This window comes from Cupressus sempervirens, chromosome 4 (genome assembly GCF_028749045.1).
Source record: "Cupressus sempervirens isolate cs-2001-9-10 chromosome 4, ASM2874904v1, whole genome shotgun sequence".
Classification (NCBI taxonomy): Eukaryota; Viridiplantae; Streptophyta; class Pinopsida; order Cupressales; family Cupressaceae; genus Cupressus; species Cupressus sempervirens.
Genome location: NC_143121.1, coordinates 101775961 through 101802622, shown reverse-complemented (window position 1 = coordinate 101802622; position 26662 = coordinate 101775961). Strand labels below are relative to the sequence as shown.

Here is a 26662-nt window from a genome sequence, read left to right as displayed (position 1 = left end):
ACTCTCATGTATTTATCTTAAGTCTTTAGAATCTAGTGAGGCATTCAATAAAAAATAAGGTAAATATATTGAAAAAATTATATGATAATCTTACACTCCTTTAACCAGTTGGTACAAATGCGAACCTCAAACTCATGTTTCACTCATCAAAATAAAATAAAAGTGCATGTACTATCTTACAAGCTATTTTTATTATTATTTTATATAATAAAATAATCATACAATTCTCTAAATTAAAACTACCTTCTAATCTTTTATAATTAAAGAAATAATAATTTACTGTGATGTATGACTGGCGTCTACTTACAAAAGTTACGAAAATGGTGAAACTGTATGTGAACAAGTGTGATTAAATGCCATCTTCCTCAACCCCACATGCCATCAGTTACAATAATAACAAGAATCAGCAATATGTTTGTTATAAGAATACTTTTATTGTCTTTTAATTCGATGCTGAAATTGACTTTAAATGACTCGTTTTTCTGAGGAGTCGTCTTAGCTATTACCCAGAAAACCTTAGCAAAAGAATTTGGTATACAGAGATAACCTGGGGCAATAATGAACCATAAATTTTCATTTTTTATACCCTTTTTTCTATACAAGGGATTAACCGCATTAGTAGAAGCAATTCTACAAAATATGGTTGTACGATTTATTTTCATGGACTCAGATTCGATGGTATAAATATTTCATAAGATAGATTATCTTCAAATTTCAAATGAAAAATATGAAAAATTTATGTCTAAAAATAACAATTTTAATTCTCTTGAGTAGATGTATTCTGGAAAATCTCTGGAAAATCCCTGCCACAAAGTTACGGATCTACAAATGTTTACTGTTAAGCATTAGTAGTTGTTGAAAGAAACATTTCAGCTAGTCTTTTAATTATTATGGTTTGAAAAATTACCATTTACTTCTTAAAGTTTCTGAGCTTTCTATTCGAAAATAACCATTACCACAAAATCTCTGAGACCGCCTCATGGTGAAATGCATTCCAAATCCTCACAACATCCACTAAAATATTTTACAACGTTCCCATCCATAGCAGCAGTCTCCAGGACCATCTACAACAAGTATACCTGCAGATTGAACCAAGGTCTTGAAGAAAGCAGCTTACTTACCAACCGATTCTTACATGGCTGCTGATCAAGTTAGTGAGTTACCTATCATGTCTTTCAAGGTAGCTTGAATTAAAAGGGGAGTTTCGTTAAAACAGAATAATTCAATTTTAATCTGGGACCAGAATGTTCTAAACTCTCTTCATTTATGGCGAACTTCTACTGTGTCTCACATCGGGTAACAACACAAACTCAACACCTCGTTCAAACAATACTCCTTACAACCAAACAAGACCTAGAAATTATTAATAATGAAATCAAGTAGGCATTCCAAACTACTGAATAACAAACTAAACATGCAGAAACATGGCAACTACACACGTATGCGTATTCCTCAAGAAAACAAAGGAAAGAACTAATAATGGGAGAGAAAAAGGCTGGCAGAAAGTTGCTAAGGCAAAAAATCACAATCCAAACTCCCAGAGCACATCGTGATCATTCAAAGTATCAATTTGCATTTTTATCTCAAGAGCACATGTAGCTCTATTTTGACATAGACTTGAGTCAGTTGGGTGTTTATAAGTTCCCAACCAAGCTTGGAGGCAGAAAAAGGATGTGAAATTAAGTGCAACTTGATGAGGATTGAAAAAACAATCTATACAGTGTTTTAAGGGCACTGTGAAATTGGGGACCGAAGAAGATTTTGCATGATGTTTCATAACATAATTTATAAAATTGGGGAACCTAGCATTTGTCAAAGGAAAGATCTGTGTCAAATTCAAAACAGAAAACTTCCAAACAAACTTAAGAAATAATGGTTAGCTTCAAAGATGACTTCAATTATTAGTAAGATCCAACACGCATAGAAAATGAAGAGGTTAACAAGAAAAACAACCTCCTCTCTCATCTAGTTTACCGGGACCTCTGTGGTGAGGGCATAATCAAAGGTCATGATCAGACCAGGAATGGCTATCGACGACATCTTTATTTTGAAATGAAAAATGGAAGTGGGTTATTCTTCAGAAAACCACTTCTTGCTGTCATGCTTAAAAATGCGAGTTATTCTTCACTTTCCATAAAGCCAATTTTCACTGTTATGTGTATAATTGACTAGCTCTTCTGGCTTAAACCATAGATTGATCTCATCCTTGGCTGTCTCTGGACCATCACTTCCATGAATAATATTCCTGCAGATCAAATTTCGGGATGTTGAATTCACCTTTTTTTGCAGATCCTGTTCTAACATATTTTAAGAAACAGAAAGAATTGTGATTTGATCTAGCTACATATCCAGTATATACCTTCCAACAATTATGGCCAGGTCACCTCGAATAGTCCCAGGCTCCGATTTCTGAGGATCAGTTGCACCTATAAGTTTGCGCCCATATTTAATGACTCCTTCACCTTCCCATACCTACAGAAATCATGTCATTATTAAAATTGAAAGAGTGATTAAAATTAATTATGTTCAAAAGGGGATTCATTGCAACCCTATCATATATGCAAGTCCAAATATCATAACAAACTCATTATTTAATCTCTCATTGACCTTCCTATCCTCACAAATATGACCAGCACCAAATATGAAAGACTGGCAATTTCTTGCAGAGTTGCATGTTCAAACTCATGACAGACATAATATCATGTTTAATATGAGCGACATAATACCCCAAACAAAAGTAAGGCCCATCCATAAATTGAGAGGTGCATTTCCCTAAAAACTTAGTAGTAGATATTAAACAGAAGTACACAAACCATTGCAAGAACAGGTCCAGAACTAAGGAATTCGCATAAGCCATTGAAAAATGGTCTCTCTTTCAAATCATAATAATGTTTCTCAGCAAAGTCCTTGGATGGAACCACCAGCTTAATAGCAACAAGTTTGTAACCCTTGCGCTCAAAGCGGGAAACAATCTCTGAAATCTGTGATGCAAACAAAATTACTGTGAGGTAAACACACAAGCAACTGAAAGTATTGTAGCTTTATAAGATAGAAGCTACTTACAAGCCCTCTCTGTACACCATCAGGCTTGATGGCAATAAATGTTCGTTCAAGCTGTATACCAGTCAGTTGATATGTTAAAGTTCAATTCAATAATGCCTTCATTTGTAAGAAATCTAACAAATTCAAGCTTCAAACTTTTCCAGAGAAGATTCTAATTCTAGTTATGGTTCCCCCAAAAATTTGGTGTTCCCAATAATATTATTAAACCCTTGATTTTGCTTTGAACTTAGGCATAAAAACAAGTGTGTTTTAACCCTTGTTTTGGTTCAGAAAGGTTGTTACCTCTGCTGCTTGGGCTGGTGGATCTTGAAGCATGTAAACTGCAATAAAAAGGAAGAGTTTGAATGCATTGTGAGGAGAAATAGCAAATTCTTGTTTACAACAAACATGAATAAAATTCTATGACCCAATAGTAAATAAAAAGCGTTTAAAAAAAATTTCTCAGTATGGGAACAACATTCACATTAGCTATTGTTAGAGGTTAGTTGCACAGTTTTATGCAGGACAGGAGAGAAAGGTGAATATTAATATGCCAAACGCTCTATAAGCATTAAGAACAAGATCTTAAAATTCAGAGAAAAAGAAAGGAAAGTATTATAAAACGTCAAAAAGTGTCATGTGAATTATGGAAAAAATTAAAAATAAAACTCTTATACAGAAAGAAACTTCTCTCAACTTTTAGCATATGTTGTTCAATCTTTTTTTTTTGCATCAGTTGGGCATACGTAGATACGAATAGAAAAGAACGTATCTCAGTCTCTAGCATATTTTGACAATCCGGTAGTGAAGTGAGGATGCGTATCCTTTACATCTTAAATATTTCTTTACATAAGTCAGGCATAGGTAAATATTTATGACTGATGCATATACCAAATAGTTGGCTCTATGATTAAACAGTATACTCATTTTTGTTTAAAGATAATCTATTAAACTGACTGCTCCAGCCATTGTTTCACGTTACATGTTTCCTTGCCAACCTTCAATTATTGCAATAGAAAAAAATTGTATAGATGCTCAAAAATATCACCAGAACTTGATCTTAGATTATATTATATGTACTATTTTTTTTTTACTACTGCACCTCAGATTCATGATCAAACTTGAAAATACACTAGTCATTCAAGCAAGGGCATGGAAATATATAACTGCTTCAAAACTATGTTCCATGGCATTTCAAGAACGGAGACAAGGTGGCAGGGGACACATTTCTGGGACGCATTTCAAGAACTATGTTCCATTATCTTAAAGAGAGATATGTCAACAAAGAAATCACCAATTCACGAGTCACAACAGTAGTATAATAACATAAATGATAATAGCAGCAGTATAAATCAGTATAACACATTATAACAATAGTCTCAAACATCAAAACCATGGTCTATCAATATTAATATCCAAATTGAAATGTCGCAAACATTTATCCAAAAGTCTCAAACATCAAAATATAACAGACTACAAGCACAGCCGATGAAACTAAGCCTCAATCTAGCAACAGAAAGTATAAAAGGAAAAAAATGCCCAACATAACAAAAGCATAAAGCAGCATGAAACCAATGTACTCATCAAGAAATGAACAAGTTGAAAAGATCCTTTAAGATAATGGTCACTATGAAAGGCAGTCATCATGCGGTTACTAAGGATATGCAAATAACAAATTAGCTTATACAGCAATCTATAAACAAGCTGAAAGACTTCATTTGCAAACATGCATGGCAGAAAATGGCAATACTGTCCAACACATAACCACTGTAACACTCAAGCGTAACAGAAAATATTTGGGTAAAAGAAATGTGAAAGAAGCCAAACCCCTTCACCAGTTCTATTGCTAAAAAATCAAATGCAATAGAAAAGATTAATTTCCAGAAAGTGCAAATGATTGAGCAATCAAGGACTAAACTGTTGCAATATCCCATTTTCAAAATGGGACCAAGTTCAAACCCAAACGCCTATCATGAAACTTTATTGGCAAGCTGATATATCCAAAGTAAACCTCCATGGAAGAAATTAAAACATTCTGGACTCAAACGACCAACTTACTAAAAATAGTAACCTTAAAAAAGTAGCAACTTTGCACTGAGATGACCCTTATTAAAAGACAAACCAAATACACACAAGATTCTCCTGCATCACTTGTAATTAAAATATACTATATTTATTATTTATTTTATTTTATTATTATTTATAATTTAATTCTATTTCAGAAAGAGGACATTACAGAAATGGCAATGTCACCAAGAAGATGACCAGGAAAAGGAAAGTTTCAATGTAGTGAAGAAGAAAGACGTGTCAATAACTCACAAACATGAACTTCCCAAGGAAGCAAAATTTGAATAGTTCAAGCCATACCACAAGAAATGCAGCATATGGACAAAGGGGAACTAAATGCACAATTGAACAATCAACCAAATCAACTCTTGGAGCTAATTATATAGTGTTTACATGTTTATGACATCAAGGATGAACAAAAAAACTAGTTTCTTGTTTGATGTATGAAACTACTTTGCTCCTATTATTTCTGAAGCTGCCAATGTTTGCTTGCATGACAATGACATGGTTGCGGCTACACTTGGTGATAAGACTTCTGAGGCAAAGGTCTTGCCTTCAATGATTTGTAAAGATGGTGATGATGTGAGCGCACAGAGAACCTAATCATTTTAGGGAAGGCATATAATCTTGTTCATGCAGATTGTGCTTCAATAGGGGCACCAAAACTTCTTGTTAGAGTAAATGATGAGGTGTCTCATGGTAGTGAATTTTGTGTTAATGGTTGGAGGTCTGAATTCAATACTGAGGACAGTATCAGCACGTGTGAAAGTGGTGTATGCTGGCCACTCATTATCCAGGGGCATAATGAAGACAATGTTGTTTATGAAGCTTTCCTTTCTGATGAAGTTGCAGTTCCTACTACTGTGAATAATGGGAATCCTTTAACAGATCTCAAACAAGTGATAATAATGTTGGGAAACAACATATGCCAAGATTGAAATCAGCATGTTGCTCAACTTGATAATGTGCCAAAGTTTCAATCTTTTAAGTTTGATTTGCAAGAACAAAATCTTCTTAGTGGGGAACAACAAAGGTAGGTAAGAAGACATATTTTTCATTGCAATGCAAATTGGAGGCATTCTCTGTTCGGCTTAACTCGTGTGACAAGGTCAACAGGTTTGACCACATTCTCATTCCTTTTGGAGCTGACCTGGTTTTTCAAGTGGTGGTACCCGCAGCTACTATGAATATAAATGATGCATTACAATATATGTCAGAGGCCTAATATTTGTCATTACCTTGCAATAACAGGCTGATACTACTTAGTAGAGCTGGTCTTCATTTCTTGGGAGGCAATTACAGGTCAATACATGTGAGAAGAAAGTCATGGTTATTGCAACTGAATGATGGAAGCAGTTCTGGGATGGGGAAGATCATTTTCTTCAACAGACTGGTATTTGAAAGAGGCAAGCGTTTGCAGCAGCATATTCATGGCCTTGTGCCATGGCTTTTCATGCATGGCATGACCTAAGAAAGATTTTATAAGTTTCATTTCCAGACGGGTTCAAAATGTGTGTTATCATCTTGTTGGCTGCAAGTGATTGTCTTGTATATCATTTTCAGTTCTCTTCTTGTTGTTTGGCCTTGTGTATATGGTATCAATATTTGTGTCTATTAGTGTAAATAATTAATTATTATTACACTTTACTTGAGTTTACTTAGGATAATGCATTTTTATATTAGTTGTCATGTAAACACTTAGGAATATGCATAGTCATATGAGTTGTCTTGTTGACAACACATGAGTTAGCAACTTATTTGAGCACATGGTGTCTGCAACATCTCTTTATGAGATACACCTATGTAAACTTATCCTCTCATCATCGCACAAACTGCTGTGCTTAGTGGAGGATAATCCACTCTTGGTAGACATGTGCTTAATTGTGATGCTTATCTCTTTGCTGACTCCTAGTCATTCTAGTTGCCTTTATATACAGGCACTTCTAGTGTGTATTCATCTCATATCCAATTATCTGATACCCAATCATCTGATATCCATTCTCAATTGATTCTCATTTGTCTCTCTTGTGCTATCTACTGAGCTTCTTGATCTTGGTGTTGAATTATTGCCTTAGGCAAATTCTTACATGGTATCAGAGCTATACCAAATTCTTACATGATATCAGAGCTACAGGAGCTTCATTGCATAGCCATTGGAGAGATTTTTTTTTTACAAGTCAAGATTGGAGCTTGCTAGTACAAATTAGATATTGGTATCATATTCAGAAGGTCAAAAAACCCCCAAGTCGACTTTTGTTTCATCAAAATCGGACATCTGAGGTGAAATCTAGAGTCATTTGATTTTTGAAGGTGCGACAGCAGCAATTCAGGAAATATAATTACAGAGGTGATTTTCAAACAGCAATATCTCTCTCATACGAAGTCCTTTTTCCGAGCAATTTTTTTGTTTTAGGGTAGAATTTTGTGATCTACACATTGGTGCAGGATTTTTGACATCTTTGTTCCTGAATTTTTTTGCAAATCGCAAATTCCAATTTTTGCAACTTCAAAGGCTTAGTTCAAGCTCTTCTGGACACATATTCAAGTGCTTTTTTTTTTGAGTGCATGATTTTTTCTCTACTTTCCAGATCTAGTATCAGTTTGGAGTAATTTTGAGTAGACATAGTAATTTCAAATTTTGGTCTCATTTTGGCCTATTGGCACTTGTAATTAATTAGATCCTTGAGAGGTCTTGTGTCTTATCTTGTTGAGTCCGATATAGCTTCATATTTGTTGTTGTAACCATCAAAATCAGAAGTCCACTTAGGCCCTAAATTGGCAAGTGGTCATTGTAATCGCACCAAATATAAAGTGTCAAATCATGCATTAGGGGGGGTATGCATTAGGGGGGGTTTCTTTGATTTTATTTTTTTTGCATTTTGAGGTTGCATACATTATTTGATCTCATTGAGTCATGTGAAAAGTGTCAGTTTGGTTTAAGATTCAAATTGACAAAAAGGAACTATAAAAAATGGAGTGTTTTGATGATTGATCATCTAAGAGAACATAAGGAAGTGTTTCCTTATCTATATTCAAAGATATTTCCACCTAATACTAATTGGGGACATCTTTCTCTTCTTCTTCGCTTTACGTATAACAGTATGAGTAAGGAATCTTTTGCTTATCTTAATAAGGCAAGTAGTCCTCATGGCATTTGGATGTGTCTTTGGGAAGCATATGGAGATCCATGAGTCCCTCCATTACCAGAGGACAATCTACCTCCAGTCATTCTAGTTGTGGTACCTACAACTCTTGTTCAGATCATACCTCCTGATGCTCCTGTTGCTTCTACTGATCCAGTTCTAGCCATAGATGCTCCTGAGCCAGTGCAGCAGGAAACACCATGCTTCATGGGATGACTTCCTTCTAGACATTGAAGTGTTGTTTGTGGAGTCTTACATTGAAGATGTGGGAGACATTATTGATGACATCCATCTTCTCTTTGTTGAGGAGAATTCTTCTTCACTTGTTGCGAGGGGACCCTCAACCACTTGATCTTTCTTTTGAGACTGACATGATTGTGGACACTTCTTTTCAGCATTGGAGGAGGACTCTTTTACTTCAAAGGAGACATATTAGTCTTTGGAGATTGTATTCCAGTTTCCTCAAACATCATATCTTTTGAGAATTCTTCCTACTAGTTGGGGAGATTCTCTAGTACACCTATGGCACCACTTATTCCTACAAGGAGGAACATCATTTAGTTTTCATGGTGCAACTTCTTCAGTCATCAAGGAGCTTCTTTCATGGGTGTGCATTCATCATTAGGGGAGGCTACATTGCTTCTCTTCCCATATCTTCCTATAAGGATGATTCCTTGTCTTTGGAGGTTGATTCACTTTCATACATGGACATGTTACCTTGTTTGCCACCTTCTTTTGGGCATCCACTAGATTGGTTTGTGGCATCTACATTCATCAAGGACTTGTCAACATATGAGTAGACTTTAGAGGCAGCATCCATAGCATACTACATATGGATTCCTCATCCATCTTCCTATCCACAATGGGAAGTATACTTGCACCTATATTTGGTGTATCTTCTTCCTAAAGGGAGAAATGTCGTTTGTAGGCATTGGATACTTTTTTGTCTTCATGACATCCTTGCAAGAGATTATTCAATATGGGGGGGATGGCATCATTTTTTTTTTTATGGGGGATATATGCTTGTACATGCATGATGTATGTCATACTAGGGGGGTCTTGATTGCTCCATCCTTGCATGCATCGTGTATTTCTTCATCTCTTTTTTTGGAGGAGGTTTTTCCCATGAGGTTTTTCCTCTTTCTCCATTTTCAAAGAGATTGCATTGCATCGCATAGCATTCTATGTAGAGCATTGCATTTGTACATGGGTACCTAACATGGCCTAGTAGTCGGGACCCACATTGCATCTTGCATTTAGCTTTGTGGGCTTAAGTGCATTCCCCTAAGTTGCACTTAAGGTGGGGTGTTAGTGTAAATAATTAATTATTATTACACTTTACTTAAGTTTACTTAGGATAATGCATTTTTATATTAGTTGTCATGTAGACACTTAGGAATATGCAGTGTCATATGAGTTGTCTTGTTGACAACACAGGAGTTAGTAGCTTATTTGAGCACATGGTGTCTACAACATCTTTATGAGATACACCTATATAAACTTATCCTCTCATCATTGCACAAACTCCTGTGCTCAATGGAGGATAATCCACTCTTGGTGGACATGTGCTTAGTTGTGATGATTATCTCTTTGCTGACTCCTAGTCATTCTAATTGCCTTTATATACAGGCACTTCTAGTGTGTATTCATCTCATATCCAATTATCTGATATCCAATCATTTGATATCCATTCTCAATTGATTCTCATTTGTCTCTCTTGTGCTATCTATTGAGCTTCTTGATCTTGGTGTTGAATTATTGCCTTAGGCAAATTCTTACAGTGTCGTCTCACAATGTAAATATTGATGTGTTTGTATAATCATGAACCCAATTTCTCGTGATGAAGAGTTGGGTCATTCTGCTCTACTATATGTTTCTATTTTGTGCTGTGGTCTACAACCGGGTTTCTTCTGCATTTCTCTCCTTCACAATAAGAGTTTGAAATTCATAATAAAATCCTAAAGAAACTAAGTGCTAGTCATATGGGACAAATCTGTTTGTATATTGGATCCCAGGACCAAGCGCACTAGAGAAGGAAAATAGAAGGTCACAGTGATTAAATACTAAGGAACCCAATAATATTAAAAGTTGTAAAATGCCCAAATAAAAGTGGTAAAAGATTTGATTTTTTTTTCAAGCTAGTCAAAGTACCAAATGAATGAAGTTAAAGGTCATGATTATTCCTGTTGTCTACCCTATGCTTTTGCCATGAATGCAGGGTCTCCTCTAAGCTACCCTGTGTCCTTTCTGATGTGGTGCATCCATGTTGAGCAAAATTTTAGTGTGATTTTGCTGAGGCCACGGATTTTGATAGGTTACAATGTTGTAACATAGGCGTTTCACCCTAGCTGTATTTGAAAAGGTTGAGGAGGTTGGTTCTTGGTTGCCTCTCTAGGTGTTTGCAAGAGCAGGGATTTTCAAGGGGCTTGATTTGGATGACATCCACTTACAAAAAGGGGGGAAGTTTTGAAGCATCGGAAGGGCAAGAGTTATATTGGGTTTTATATATTGAGTGTCTCCAAGGTTGTTTTTTTATCTTTGAGGGAATTTTATCTTAGTGTCTCCAAGGTTGTTTTTTTATCTTTGAGGGAATTTTAACTTCTTCACTAAGTTACCAGATTTTCTTCTAGGAATCCCTGGTTCAATTCTCTCAAAAGTCTGGTCCTTGTCAGATTTTGTCAAAAGTCTGCCATAGAGACCAAATTTTGTTGGGAATCATCTCAAAGGAACCCCGGCAAAATTCAGATGACTTTTGAGCAACGTGGAACCTGGACAGAATTTCAGAGAATTCGGTCAAAAGAAACACCTGTTTGTTTACTTCTTAAAAAAGTTTTTAATGATAAATTAGACTCAAGCAAATGATTAGACTCAAATTACTAATCATATTTAATTTGAACTAAATGCTACTTGAGAAGAATCAGAATGTATAAAAGTGTCACACATCTATTATGGAATGTAAGAAATACACAATAATTTGTGCATATGGGCTTACGTGTATAGAAAACTATTGATTGAACAAAATCTAAACAGATATTTACTGCAGTTAAATCTGGATCCAAAGCCTGCTTTCTGAAATGTCTCTTTACTGATTTTTTATGATATTTCCAGCCTCAAATCAGAACTTTAAAATCAAACAACCAATATTACAAAGATCTGCCAATTTCCCAATAAAACCCAAATCGGGTATGTCCAAATTAGTGCCAAAAACTTCACAACTTCACAAATTATTAATAAATCTGAAAATGGACATTTTTACAGAAATTTCAGCAACATAACAGCCTACAAAATGACATTTCCAGATTTGTATAGCCTTTACACAACAGCTCACAAATGTAGGGCAAAACTATGCTCAACCGGGCTCCCAAAATTAACACAAAAATGCCCGGAAACACCACAAAACACTCATAAACTATCTCAGAAGTTTAATCACGACCCAATACATATATTCAACTCTATTTTAACATCATAAAGTCTGAAATACAGCAGCAAACCAAACTGATATGAAACACTCAACTGAAAACCCAAACTCAAACCAAAAACAACCCCGAAAACACCCAAATCGGCACTATTCAGCACAAAGGCAAACTCTGTATGAGCATGCACATGGAATGGCTTCAAACTCCCGTCCTTAGCCTTCCTGGAAACCTGCAAACTCCCGTTCTTGGGTCTCCTTCTCCACAGGTTTGGCAGCCTCTAAAGAACAACAAGAAAATTAGCAAGAATCAAGATGTAGAATGAGCCCAAAAATGCCTCCAAACCCCTTTTAAAGAGGGCATAACCCTAACTCACGTCCAAGAGGGGTTAATAAAATATAATTTAATAATAATTTTTATTTATTAGTCCATTGGTTTCCAAAGATTAGCCCCTTTTTCCGAAATTTCACCTTTTTGGAGCCTGCCTGCCTTAACAAAGTTTATTTTTTTTAATTATTTGAATAGGGGACATGACAAGTCCTCCCCTCCCAAATATTGCTTGTCCTCAAGCAATGAAGGTTGGAATTCTCAAGAATATGTGCTCCTTCCCAAGTTGCATCCTCTAGTGGTAATCCTTTCCATTTGACCAAATGCTCTATGATGCTCCTATTTCTCAACCTTTTCTCTCTTGTATCCAAAATCTCTTCTGGTATCAAAACTAATTTCCCTTCATCATCAAGAGGTGGTAATTCTGTAGATACTATGGTTTGCTGGCCTAGAACCTTCTTTAAGCAAAATACATGAAAAATATTATGTATTTTGCTGTTTGGTGGGAGCTCCAATTCATAAGCTACCTCTCCTACCTTCTTGATGATTTTATAAGGCCCATAGAACCTTGGCTTGAGTTTCTCTGCCCCACTTCTCTTCAAGATGCTTTGCTTATATGGCTGCAACCTAACAAATACCAAATCTCCCACCTCAAAAGATCTTTCAATCCTTTTCCTGTCAGCATATATCTTTTGTTGGTTTTGTGCATGTTGTAGATTATCCTTGAGGGACCTTATTATGTCTTGGCTTTGCTTGATGAAATCACTTGCTGCGGGTACTCTGCTATCGGAAAGTATTAGATCAACAAAGGAAAGGGCATCATAACCATAAAGAGCACGAAAAGGAGGCATACCAATAGACATGTGATGAGATGTATTGTAACAATACTCCCCTAGGTGTAACCATTTCACCCAAGCATGTTGTTGATTTAAAACATAGTTCCTCAAATATCCTTCTATCCATTTATTAACTATCTCTGTTTGTCCATCTGTTTGAGGGAGATAGCTAGTACTGGGAGTGAGTTCAGTTCCTGCCAAATGAAAGAGCTCCTTCCAAAAAGAGCTGAGGAATCTACTGTCCCGGTCACTAACAATGTTTCTAGGCAAACCATGTAATCTAAAAATTTCCTTGAAGAACAATTCGGCCACTTGTGATGCCTTGAAATCAGATGTGATAGGAAAGAAATGTGCATACTTAGTTAGTCTATCTACCACCACATATATGCAATCCTTACCTTGAACCTTGGGCAACCCAGTGATGAAATCCATGGAAATACTTTCCCATTTTTGTTCGGGAATAGGAAGTGGCTGCAACAACCCTGCAGGAAAATTTTGCTCACTCTTGCTTTGTTGGCATACCATACATTCCTTAATGTGTTTAAGGACATCCTCCTTCATACCCTTCCATGAAAACCGCTCTCGAATTTGCCTGTATGTCTTGAAGTATCCCTGGTGACCAGCCAAAGGTGTGTCATGAAAGGCCCTCAATATCCTCTCCTTAGTTTTTGACCCTGGCACTAAGAAGATCCTATTCTTGTAATAAATCAATTCATCAACAACCTTGTACCTGTTATCATCCACTAACTTATCCAAAATCTTAGTGGCAAATGAATCTTTGGCATACTCTAAAATTATGGAGACTTTCCAATCAGCAGAGATAGATGATAAGGAACACAAAGTGGGCTTTCTTGAGAGAGCATCAGCAACCACATTATTCTTTCCTTTCATGTATTCAATATCAAAATCATAAGCTTGCAATTTGCTTACCCATTTTTGTTGACGATCATTCAAATCCCTTTGGTTCAAGAAGAACCTGAGGCTATTATGGTCTGTCTTTACAATGAATCTCCCACATACCAAATATTGTCTAAACTTATGAAGTGCATGCATGATTGCCAACATTTCCTTATCATAGATGGAGTACCCTTTCTCTGATTGATTTAATTTTCGACTCTCAAATGCTATTGGATGTCCCCTTTGAGTTAGGACAGCCCCTATACCTTCTCTCGAAGCATCACATTCAACAACAAAAGGTAAAGAAAAATCTGGAATTGCAAGCACAGGGCATGAACTCATTACCTCCTTAAGCTTATCAAATGTTTTTTGTGCCTCTTCTGTCCAAACAAAAGCTCCTTTCTTTGTCAAATCAGTCAAAGGGGCAGCAAGCTGAGAAAATCCCTTGGCAAATCTCCTATAGTAGCTACACAACCCGAAGAAACCTCTCAACTGTGTAAGATTAGTGGGTGGAGGCCAATCCAAAATTGCCTGGATTTTTTGTTAATCAACCTGTACTCCTTTAGAGCTTATAATATGTCCCAAATATAGGATCTCTGTCAAACCAAACTCACATTTAGATAGCTTAGCATAGAAGGATTGCTGCTCCAAGATTTCCAAAACAGTGTCTATGTGCTTTAGATGCTCTTCCCATGTTTTACTGTATATCAAGATATCATCAAAAAATACCAAAACAAATTTTCGAAGATGCTGACTGAATACCTTATTCATACAAGATTGGAATGTTGCAGGTGCATTAGTGAGTCCAAATGGCATAACAAGAAATTCAAAGTGCCCATAGTGACATCTGAAAGCAGTCTTTTCCACATCTTCACTCCTCATTCGGATTTGATGGTAGCCTGATCTTAAGTCAATTTTTGAGAAGTATACAGCACCATGTAACTCATCAATGAGTTCATCTATGCGTGGTATGGGATACCTATTTTTTATGGTCTTCTTGTTTAGAGCCCTGTAGTCTATACACATTCTCATTGTACCATCCTTTTTCTTGACAAGTACCACAGATGATGCAAATGGACTAGAGCTAGGCCTTATGAATCCCATGTTCAGGAGTTCTTTAATAGTTTTTTCAATTTCTTCCTTATAACCTCTTAGATGGCAGTATGGGGTTGTTATAACTGGTTTGGCACCCTGTTCTAACTATATAACATGCTCAAAACCTCTATCTGGTGGTAATCCTGGAGGCAAATCATTGAAAACTATACTATGCTTATCAAGAATATTTTGAATTTCAAAATGGAAATTACCTTAATTCTTTGAAGAGCTTGTTGGTTGGATTATGACTCCTGCTGCCCATGTTACTTGTCCTCTTCGAAAAGTCCTCTCCATCCTCTTTGCAGAGACCGCCTTAGGTGCTCCATTAGATAACCCTCTCAATATGACTTCTTTCCCATTGGAATGAAATTTAAACTCCATAGTTTGATGGTTCATGTAATAGCCTCCAATAGAGTGCAACCATTGAACACCCAATACAAGATCTGTCTCCCCAATACCAACCACATAGAAGTCATCACATAACTCATAATCTCCTAAGGTCATCTTGAGTTGTTTCACCACCCGTGTGCAAGGCATAGTGAATCCATCAGCTACAGTAACATTGAATCCCTCAAAATCTTCTGCTTTAAGCCCTCTTTTCATGACAAATCCCTCATCAATAAAATTGTGAGTTGCCCCACTATCAAGAAGAACAGTCAACCTTTGCCCTACTAGTACCCCTCGAATTCGGAAGGGATGGTATCTTGGGACTCCTGATAATGCTGCTAAAGTGTCATCCTTGCTGATTTCTTCTACTTTCTCTTCTTCTACCTCCTCCTTAGTATCATGAAATTCCTCATGCTCATCTGAATCAAATTCTGAAGCAACTTCAATATAGTGCACTTGACCTTTCCCCAAACATCTGTGTCCTGGAATCCATGGTTCTCTACAAGTAAAACAAAGTTTTTTCCTTCGTAATTCACTCCTAGTCTCTTCATCTACCTTCTTTTTTGCCACATTTGTCACATCTTTTGGTGGTAGTGTTGGGAAAGTCTTTTTCTGAAAATTTCCCTTGTGTTGCCAAAGATTTGGGGGTTTTTGATTAGTGATTGATTTCATAGGCACGCAAGTTTCAAGTTGCAAGCTTCTTTTGATAGCTTCCTGTAAGGTTGAGGGTGAGAAAGCCTTAACCAAACCCTTAACAGAATCTTCTAAACCATCAAGAAAAAGATAAACGATCCTCTTTTCACTCATATCAGGTACCATAACAGCCACTTTTTGAAATTCTTCTATATACTCATTAACTGATTTGGTTTGCTTCAACTTTGACAATTCTTTAAAGTACTCTTCATCATCCTTGAGGTCAAATCTATCTATCACCCTTTGACTGAAATCTTCAAATGTAGTTACCTGATCGTGACCTTGAGTAGTCATTCCATGATACCACCAATCATAGGCTGCATCTTCCAAGTGTAGACTTGCAAATTGAATAGCATCACTCTCTTTCATGGGGTTAAGTGTGAAGAAAGTTTGTAATTTTTGTAGCCATGCTCTAGCTGAAATTTTATTTGTTCCATCAAAAGTAGGTGCTGTAAACTTGCTTATTTTATTTTTGAGCTCTCTTCCACTTGTGTCATGCTCCCTCCTGTCCTCTTTCTTGGGCATCAAAGCGTTCATTATATCCACATATTCTCTAAAAGGAACTGAACTACGAAAGTCATCATCTAAGCCATTGTAAGTAGCTCTTAATGTAATCAAATTACCTGTAACCTCTTCCACTAGATTAATGGCTGGATTTGGTACTGGTGGCTCATCTGCAGGCAAGAAAATAGATTTGGTTGATTTAGATGGTGTGGATCTCCCATTTCTTGGCTCCTCTGAAGTGCTCCCTTTTTCATTAATAGATGCAATTCCTTGTAATTTTTCTGTCAATATTCGCAAAGCCTCTCTAGTTTCCGCCAAACCATCCACTGTTTGCTTCTGAGTATTTTGGATGTCTTGGAAGAATTTCTTTGCCATCTCATCTGGATCAGCCATACTTTTTTCTTCCTTGGATTTTGTACTTTTGCTTTCAACTGAGGGTTTGATCAAAATTTCTTTGTTCTTTTCTCGCTGCAAATATCTTTTTTCTCTTTCACTTAGTTGCATGCAATCATAAAATATGACATGCAAGATCTGGGTAGTTATCAAAACTTGACATGCAAGATCTTGTAGTTGTTAAAACTGACATGCAATTTCTACAAACCCTCAGGCTGGCAAGATCACGGCTCTGATACCACTAAAATGTCCCTTTACTGATTTTTTATGATATTTCCAGCCTCAAATCAGAACTTTAAAATCAAACAACCAATATTACAAAGATCTGCCAATTTCCCAATAAAACCCAAATCGAGTATGTCCAAATTAGTGCCAAAAACTTCACAACTTCACAAATTATTAATAAATCTGAAAATGGACATTTTTACAGAAATTTCAGCAGCATAACAGCTTACAAAATGACATTTCCAGATTTGTATAGCTTTTACACAACAGCTCACAAATGTAGGGCAAAACTATGCTCAATCGGGCTCCCGAAATTAACACAAAAATGTCCGGAAACACCACAAAACACTCATAAACTATCTCAGAAGTTTAATCACGACCCAATACATATATTCAGCTTTATTTTAACATCATAAAGTCTGAAATACAGCAGCAAACCAAACTGATATGAAACACTCAACTGAAAACCCAAACTCAAACCAAAAACAACCCCGAAAACACCCAAATCGGCACTATTCAGCACAAAGGCAAACTCTGTATGAGCATGCACATGGAATGGCTTCAAACTCCCGTCCTTAGCCTTCCTGGAAACCTGCAAACTCCCGTTCTTGGGTCTCCTTCTCCACAGGTTTGGCAGCCTCTGAAGAACAACAAAAAAATTAGCAAGAATAAAGATGTAGAATGAGCCCAAAAATGCCTCCAAACCCCTTTTAAAGAGGGCATAACCCTAACTCACGTCCAAGAGGGGTTAATAAAATGTAATTTAATAATAATTTTTATTTATTAGTCCATTGGTTTCCAAAGATTAGCCCCTTTTTCCGAAATTTCACCTTTTTGGAGCCTGCTTGCCTTAACAAAGTTTATTTTTTTTAATTATTTGAATAGGGGACATGACACTTTCTTATCTTCATCCTATCTGATCCAAAGCTGCTTTCTTTGAATCATCAAGAGTGACAATTAATGTGTGAAGCTCACAATATGGCACAATCACAACATTGGCCTTAAATGGGCCTATAGCATTACTTTTTGTGCTTCTAATTTGTAACAGCAGAATGATGATGACTCACTTGATGGTTTTTGATGATATTTGGCTGTGGTGCCTGAATATTAAAGTTGACATTATTGCTTTTGAACTGAAAAACATTGATATGGTTGTGTAGTTTGCCATGTCGCTTCAAAATTAGCATAGTGGTGTATGAACTTATTTGCTGCTGCATATTTGTACACACACATATATAAATATATATTCTTGTACAGACGAACCCAATCCATACCCGAAACCGAACTGAAACCGAACTGACAACTTACCTTCTTGATGAGGTCCTCTCTTGTCACACTTGCTACTGTGAAAGGAGTGACTATTTGATGAATGTTCAATTATTACAAACATTCTAATAATAATTTTTTTCCTATGTATGGATTCATGCAGTTCAATTCTGGATAATTAAATTTGCTTTGAGTGACGAACCTATTATGTGATGGATTTTATGCCCAAATCAGTTCTTCTGTGCTTCTATTCACTGTTTTTCTTTCTATTGACTGTGACTTTATAGCACCTTAAATAGGCATTGATCTGGGAAGCATTGTCCTAGCCCAACAAAAATATAGTAGAAGCCATTATTCTAAGAAAAAGGACACGTTAGCACATAAAAGGTAGGTAGGGATCAAATGCATTCATTTTATCTTCAAAAGTAGCAAATTAAGTAGGCCCTGACAGAACAGAGCAACCTCACACTGATAAAATTAAAAAGGAATTCAAAAAAGAATGGTCTAATACAAACAGCATTAGCTCCACTTACAACTAGAGAAAAGATATACTGATAAAAGCGTCAAACAGAAACAGATAAATGATTGTCTTATAATAATATGCAGGAAAAAGCCCTCAAGCACCAAAGCATACTGCATCAGGAAAAAAGAACAAAACAATGGACTGTGCCAGCTGAATAATTAAAAAAAGGGGGAAAATATGTACAAGCTTCAATGTTAAATTTTAAAACATAATAGGCACGTCTGTGCATGGCAGAAGCCTCATCATGGACCAATTGCATTAAGCCATATCAATGCACACATTGGGAGACACAGTCTGATTGTTCACAAAATTAAATGCTTCTCGTATCAATCGATAGAATAGATCTTAAGTTAACAAATGATCAATTTCTAGATGGAGCAGATCAAGTTTTGGAGCTGATGGAGATTGGCAGCTGCTGCAGGCTACATTTTTTACCTGAACAAAATGAGTGTATTGATCTGAGGAGTTTCCAGATGGGGCATAATCATTACTTCTCTGTCATTAACGTCAGAGACACGGACAGAAGCAAACAGCCATTGCATAAATGACTAAAAAATGTCATGTCGTAGCTTACAAAATATGCCCAGAAAAGGAGTCTTTTGGTCTTTCAGTTTGCTCCTGTCTTCCCTGCGATTGCAAGGTGTTAAATAAGCCAGTTGTCACCTGAAATGAAGGATGAGGACCAATCTTTGGAGATTAAAAGTTTTCCCCCATTTTAATACAATTTCCATGAATGTAAAAAGTGATAGTGACCAGAACAGCATTTTGGAATACATTTTTAGGGTCAAAGGACTTGAGAAGGAGAGGAAATTGTGCTCGTACAGGTCTGAGAGGTTGCAAACTCTAGATCTCATAGGTACTGTGGATTTCTCCAAAATAAACCTTTGAATTTGTTCTGGGTGATGTGTACTTTCATTATTACTTGCTGATTTCTGTTAGGGATGTGTTTATTTATTTTCAGTTTTATTGCCATGTACAATAATTTAGTGACTGGAATGCCCATTCAAATTTACAGACAAGTAATACATGCACCGATGCAAGATTAACAGCCCATTATAAACCATTATATGAATTAACTACTGAAACTAAAATTATAATCACATATAATCATTAGGAGTTGAAAAACAAAATTACCTGCAGCCGGCAACATCAATGCCCCAGATATCCACTGCCTGTAAGCATTCTGGTGCTCCCCATAAGAACTAAGGGCAGCAAGTGATGAAAACCTTCCTCTGCATGAGGTTGCTACTGCTCCTGCTACAGATCTTGCTTCTGCAAAGCCAACATCCCCTTTATTACACATTAAAAAAGTAATTTCGAAATCCCAGTACATTACATATACACACACTAATTGTACCAGTGGCTGACAATCAATCCTAATCACGACTATCTATCTTCTATTACAAATATTAAGATCACCCAAAAACCTAGATACATACATGTGATACACCAACCCTATCTTTCAGTCATATCCATTCCTAAGAGCAGATTTTCTATATTATAATATTTGTCTATAAACGTTCATTGAATCCCATTTTTTAAAAGCTATGTCTGCTATCAAGTGCCACAGATATCCCAACTACCAAAAACGACTGAAATTGAAAGCGGGTTCTTACAGTCACTCTTTGGAAGAATCAACTACTAGCTGTACAATTTACCAGAAATAGAAATGTATAATTAGTTTTTCTACTGCAATCACTTCTAACCCCCTCTTGTACATATAACCCACTACCCCTAGTTTATAAAAATTATTGCTTCTATGAAAGGCCGCAAGAATCATGCATTGCATTTTACAAGGGGTGGGGGAAAGTGATCTGGACATTTCCCCAAAAGTACTTTCATATAAAGTTTTAAAAAATACGACTTATAATTGCTGTAATATGGTATTTTATAAAAGAATCTACTACTGGCAGGTAGGCTATCTTTTCAACTAGAAAAGAAGCTGCACACAATCTACGGACAGAGAGAAGGGGTCCATTTACTTCGACGAGGTTATCTATGGTCCCATATGGTCAACATGAACCATATATGAACTACAACTTCCTTAATGTAATATCCTGATACGAAGGAAGTGACAAGAGCGATAACCAAGCAATCGAGAAGGAAGTGTGCCTCCTGGTTCTGCAAATTTGGATAGTAACTGTCCTAGACTCTAAAGCAGAAGGCGATCTATTCCATCATTATGTGTGATCTATACCATCATCATTTCGAATTAAACCAATCATGATCCTATGACTTATTTTTTCTAATATCAAAGGGTTCATCTAATGGGATTTTTGGTCTAGGAGAAAGTGATCTAATCTAGACTGTATTTCTTTTATAAAAAAGGCCGGAAGAATGGTGTGTGACCGAGCCACCAAAAGAAAGTGGCTTCGTTCTTTATGAGAACAAAGTTGCATATCTTATACTGTACCCTGCATTAGAGTTGTCCATCAGCCCATCAAGGTGTTCAGGTCAATGATCAAGCGCAGGCATTTCACAAATGGGCATTGCAGGTTCAGGACAACCATTCACAAAATAAACAACCCAAGAGTGAAAAATGCAATAAAATGTAAAACAAAAATTGTTTGACCAACCTGGTAAAACATTGATCGATTTGGATGCTGCAGCTGCAGCAAATGCCCTTGTAGTTCGGGCTGCAGCACTGAACAAGCGAGAACTCATTGTACCACCCTTACACAAAAACCTAAGAAACAAGCTAACGAATGTTAACACAGAAAGTTCCCTTGGTCCCTTTGTTTAATGTTGTATCTTTAAGCAATCCTCTGCATGAAAACTGCCTTATAGGTATGATTGGTCTCTTCCGCAACAAAACAAACCCAAGATTGGCAGTGCAGGTTTATCTAACCCAATACACGTGGCACCCGACGAACCATTCCTGGATTCCTGATAGAAAGGAAAACCAAGGCTTTGAAATCGCCACCAAGCACGTGCCTTAAACCGTTTTTAGTTCTTGTTGCGACTGTTGCAGAATATCAATTCATAATTTGTAGTTGGGGTTATGGTAAGGAATTGTCCTTGTACATTGTCGGGGAAGAGGAGGTTTTTCCATCATAATCACTTTGTGAAAGGTTGATTTTCACAATAATCATCATGATGATTTTTCTCTCTTTTTTTATTACCGGGGGTCAAAGCATGACATGTTGAAGAAAAAAAAAGTTGTGGCCCTTGGTTGAATATATGAATATTTTATTTCAAATGTGAGCATTTGTTGAGCCTTTGTGGAAAGATTTTTTCATGTCCATTTTATTATTATTTTCAAACTATCTATATCTTCACTTCAAAAGTTTAGATTTTTTATTATTGATTTTTCTATTATTTTTAATCTATGATTTGAATTATGATGAACATTATAACTATTAATGATACCAAATTTTTGTAATCTATAATGTTGAGAGTGGAGATCAGACTTTGTAATATGTTCATACCTATTTATATGTCTTGTGTCAAGCACAGTGTTGTTATTCGTTTGTCCACTTTGATGTGTTTTGTGTTTCTTACACAAGAATATCAACACAATTTATATGTATATATTCTAGTTTCATTTTCATTTTTTTTTTATTAGTCCTTGAGAGAACTAATGTTTCCACTAGACCCCTGTATTAATTTGCAAATTCCAAAAATTCATGTTTTAAAGTTTAGCAAAGCATTTATTGTAAAATTAATTTATGTTCACTAATTTCTATTTTTTAATTTGTCCCTTACAATTTTAGTGTATTAATTTGCAAATCCCAAAAATTCATGTTTAAAAGTTTAGCAAAGCATTTATTGTTAAATTAATTTATGTTCACTAATTTCTATTTTTTTATTTGTCCCTTGCAATTTTAGTGGAATTTATTTTTAATTTCAAACTAAGAAAATAAAGAAAAATATCAACTACGATCATTAATTACATTTAATGATTGTCAGCGAGTCTTAAATAAATTTTTAATGTTTATGCACTAATATCTTATACTTATTCTTAAAAGTGTTAATAATAATATCACACACGCGCATATATATAATTAATTAATTGTGATAGTATTATTTAATTATATCTTAATAGTATATTGTATATATTAATTTAATATTTTAAATCATTTATTATTTTTGGGTTCTATTTTTTAAGGGGTCATGACATTGTTGATATTATAAGTGCTCGAGCATAAATTTTAATTTTAAAAATGTTGTCAAATCTATAGTGGTAAAAGATAAGATATAACTACTTTTTTATTTTTAATAATACTATTAAAATAGATGTAAATTAACTGTTAAATTAAATAAAAATTTGAATTTGATTATTTGATTTAAAATATTAGATAAATAAGTTTATAGGATTATATTATACATAATTATTGGAATATAAAAAAAATATATCTTTTTAATCTAATCTTATTTATTATTGTATTTAATATAGAACACAAAATTGCATATATTCTTCTTTATAAGCTTTTAGCAATTTTTTTTAACAAGATAGAAGTGATAAACATGTATTGAAATTTTGACAACTAACTCATAGAAATCTTTGTAAAAAGAAAATCTTTGGATGATAAACTTAATACCCAAAAATATATTTTATTTTTAGATTGCACAAGGTAGGGACTCGTGCTCTCCCAGAGCTTTTGTTAGTTTGTTGTGCAATTTTTTATCATAATTACTTCTAATTTATATCATTTTAATACCCAAAAAATGATGAAAAATGTATATTTGAAATTTAATACTAAATCTAAAAGATGCATTTTTTGTATATTTAATTTATTATATATTCACTATATAATATTATTATCACTAATTTCTTAAGATTTTATTATGGTCTATAAATGTAAATTTTAGCATTCTAGCTTTGTTCTACATTAGTTCTATGATTACATATATGAATCCTCTTTTCTTTCAAAATTATATTTCAAACCTTGCTAACATTTTTATGAGTTGTGAGATGATTTGGCATATAAAAACTTAGTCTAGAATCATGTGCTAGTGCGGCTCAATGGAATGTGAGATGGAGGTGGGATGCCCTCGGAGAGATCGTTTGTGCATTAAAGGCATGAATAATCTATCAAAATATGAAGAAGAATACTAGATGAAAGATGAAATATAATTAAAAAGAAGAATGGTTAGTAAAAAGTGGAGTTGTTAGTGGATAGTTGATAAGGCTTGATTGATATTAAATGTAGACACGCTCAATTGATGAGACATAATTGAAAGTAAAAGATAATTTGAAGATTAATTGATTGATAGATAGATAAGACTTTGAGCTTTTATTTGTGCACTTTTATCATCATTGAGTGTTAGTATGTTGTAAAAGGATATCTTTGCACCAAGTCATAGAAACTCAAGGTGATGATGTTATTCCTTTTGTGAAAATACTTATATTAAAAATATGAAATATTTGTGTCCATCCTAAAAGTTATGCATTAAGGGTTGAGGTATGTGCAACATTTACAATTATAATGACCTATGACCATAGATTCGCATTGGATATATGTCAAATAAATGTGTCAGCATAGACAACGGAAACACATTTGCCACAAGACTTCATGAAAATATCCCACAAACAAAAAATGACAAAAAATGTCATGAGCCATCATGTAGTGCCTCTCCCATTTGACTTTTGTAAGTCGTCCTGATGGATGCAACCTTGCTGATCTTTTATTGTGATGGATCATGATTGTGACCCTGAGTGGTCTACACCATCGAGGTGTTTGGATTTATATTTTTGTATCAGTTGCTTTATTTATGCTTTGGACTGATCTATGAGATTATGATGTGATTTTTTGGTTCACTGAGGTTTGTGCCAGTGGTTACTAGGATCGATGTGGTATCATGAGGTTGTTTTATGATTACCCTGAGATGTGTGCAAAGATTGCACTGTGTACTTTTACCATGCTACACTAGACTAGGCTCCTGTAGCAGTGGTTAGTCATGTTTATGACTGTGTTCGCTTATGTGTTTTAAGTGCCTTATTTAATGCGTAAGTAATTAAATGGATTGTTCATGTGGGGATTATTTTGGTTATGTGTCGCGGACATTTACCTTGTTATATTTCTGATTAGAGAGATATTTGTTACTCATGTTATGTTTACATTTGAGAGGACCCGAGGGTCAGATGTTACACTTTGATTCCAGTATCATAGATGTTATACTACTATGTTGTTCAGTTAATCATATTTCATGATGATGTCATTTTGAGATGACAGTGTGTTTTATGATGTTATCTGGTTATCTGGTATTTGGACATACCTCTGATTTTGTTATGTGATGGATTTAATGCTATGGTTATCTACTTCATTCCTGCGTTGCTATGCCTTTTGTGAACGTGAGTGATGTAAATAGATTATTTTAATATAATTAAATAAATGGTTAAATTAGGTCATTTAATACATTTATTGCTTCGGCTATGTTATTATATGCAATTGCACTTGATCGTGTTGTTTAGTGTGCAGGATTTATATCCCTGGCAGTGGCACTTGGACTTAGTGATTCAGCCGTTCATATTTTACCAATGTCGCCTTTGTATGGTCGATGTATCCTTAATTAAATGTTTAATTTAAACCTTTCGGTGATTATTAAACCGAAACTCATTTGTATTATGTGATTAGACCAATAAGCGTGTCTGTGCATTTTTGAGGTTCGCATTGTCGTGAAAGTTGTTGAAGAGATTTATGTGTTTTTGGATTTTCGGGCTTTTTAATTGATTTATTTTAATTTCTGGCAGCTTTGCCATAGGATGAATTCCTATTTATAAGAATAGCCTGTTTTCGTTTGGGGCGATTCAGGGTTTAACTGGATTGGCTGGTTAAATGCCCTAATCGATTATTCACCTGAAAAGTGAATAAATATCCAAAAAGGAATTTAATTCCTCACTTCTCACTTTTGAATTGGAAAGTTGGAGAGTAAAACCCAAAATCCTCTTCATGAGGATTTACTGTTTTGTTCGTTGTGGGAGCTACGGGCGTGGGATCGTCGCGAGGTTGGGCTCGTTGGATCTAGCTTGGGGAAACCTTGGATTGCCGCGATTTTCAGCTACTTCTACAGGATATTTATTTTATGGTTCAGATTCCCGTTTTGCCTTTTTGGCTATGAGGTAGGGTTTTCCTGTTTTATTATTTATGCTCCGTTTCTGCTTCTGTTTTCGGTAACCGTTTGTTTGGAGGCTGAGAACTAGTGTTCCCCTCCGTTTCTATATGTTAGTTCTACCTGGTTGGGCGGGTATGAACATTTCTCTATTTTTTGGGATGAGGGTTTGGGATTTTACGCCGTTATGCTGGCCGTTTTTGCATACGGTGTCCGATTCCATTTATTTTTGGATTTGTGGGGTTTTTGAACCCAAAGGCCAAATGGGTTTTAGTTTTGAAAATTTTTTAAAATTTGAGATTTTTACCTCGTTTTGTGTGCCGCCTTGTTTTCTCGAGTTTTCTTGGCACATTGTGGTTCGTGGACTTGGATGATCCGTTTGGATATCAGTCAGACCACTATTGCACTTTTATGTTGCATTGGGATGCGTGTTGCATCCGTACTCCCGACGTTGTGTTCGGTTGAGTGATTTTACACCTATCATGGTTTCGTTTAGACCTTTGCTTTTGTTCGTGAACGCTAAGATTCGTGTAGAATCCATACTCTCGGATTGAGGCCGGTTGAGTGAGTTTATGATGTTGAGTCTTGTTGCATCATTGGGATTCGTGTAGAATCCATACTCTCGAATTGAGGCCGATTGAGTGATTTAATGATGTATGGTTTTATTGGCTTTGGGATTCTTGTAGAATCCATACTTCCCGTGTTGTCTTCAGTTGGGTGTTTTCTTTGCATTGTGTTCTCATTCCTGTCCTTGTGTTATGATCTTCGTGATGGTGGTGCGCCACACACGAGTATGTA

The 26662-nt window shown here is 35.6% G+C and overlaps 1 protein-coding gene across 1 annotated transcript; it reads right to left on the bottom strand.

Moving 5' to 3' along the window:
* Positions 1-1876: 1876 nt before the first annotated feature.
* On the bottom strand, positions 1877-21566 carry LOC149560140 (nucleoside diphosphate kinase 3-like). The gene is made up of 7 exons (XM_089824527.1): positions 21388-21566; positions 19946-20083; positions 3346-3383; positions 3064-3114; positions 2814-2981; positions 2360-2472; positions 1877-2245 (listed from the first exon to the last, which is right to left on the bottom strand). Exons 1-7 carry the CDS (start codon positions 21473-21475, stop codon positions 2125-2127), a joined length of 717 nt encoding a protein of 238 aa, XP_089680653.1. The 5' UTR covers positions 21476-21566; the 3' UTR covers positions 1877-2124.
* Positions 21567-26662: the final 5096 nt, after the last annotated feature.

Excerpts from the sequence above, each read along its gene's own strand:
- LOC149560140 (XM_089824527.1), bottom strand. The coding sequence starts at position 21,475 with ATGAGTTCTCGCTTGTTCAGTGCTGCAGCCCGAACTACAAGGGCATTT. Across the intron at positions 20,084-21,387 it reads ATCGATCAATGTTTTACCAG|AAGCAAGATCTGTAGCAGGA; the intron begins GTTGGTCAAACA and ends TTGGCTTTGCAG. Across the intron at positions 3,115-3,345 it reads CACCAGCCCAAGCAGCAGAG|CTTGAACGAACATTTATTGC; the intron begins GTAACAACCTTT and ends ACTGGTATACAG.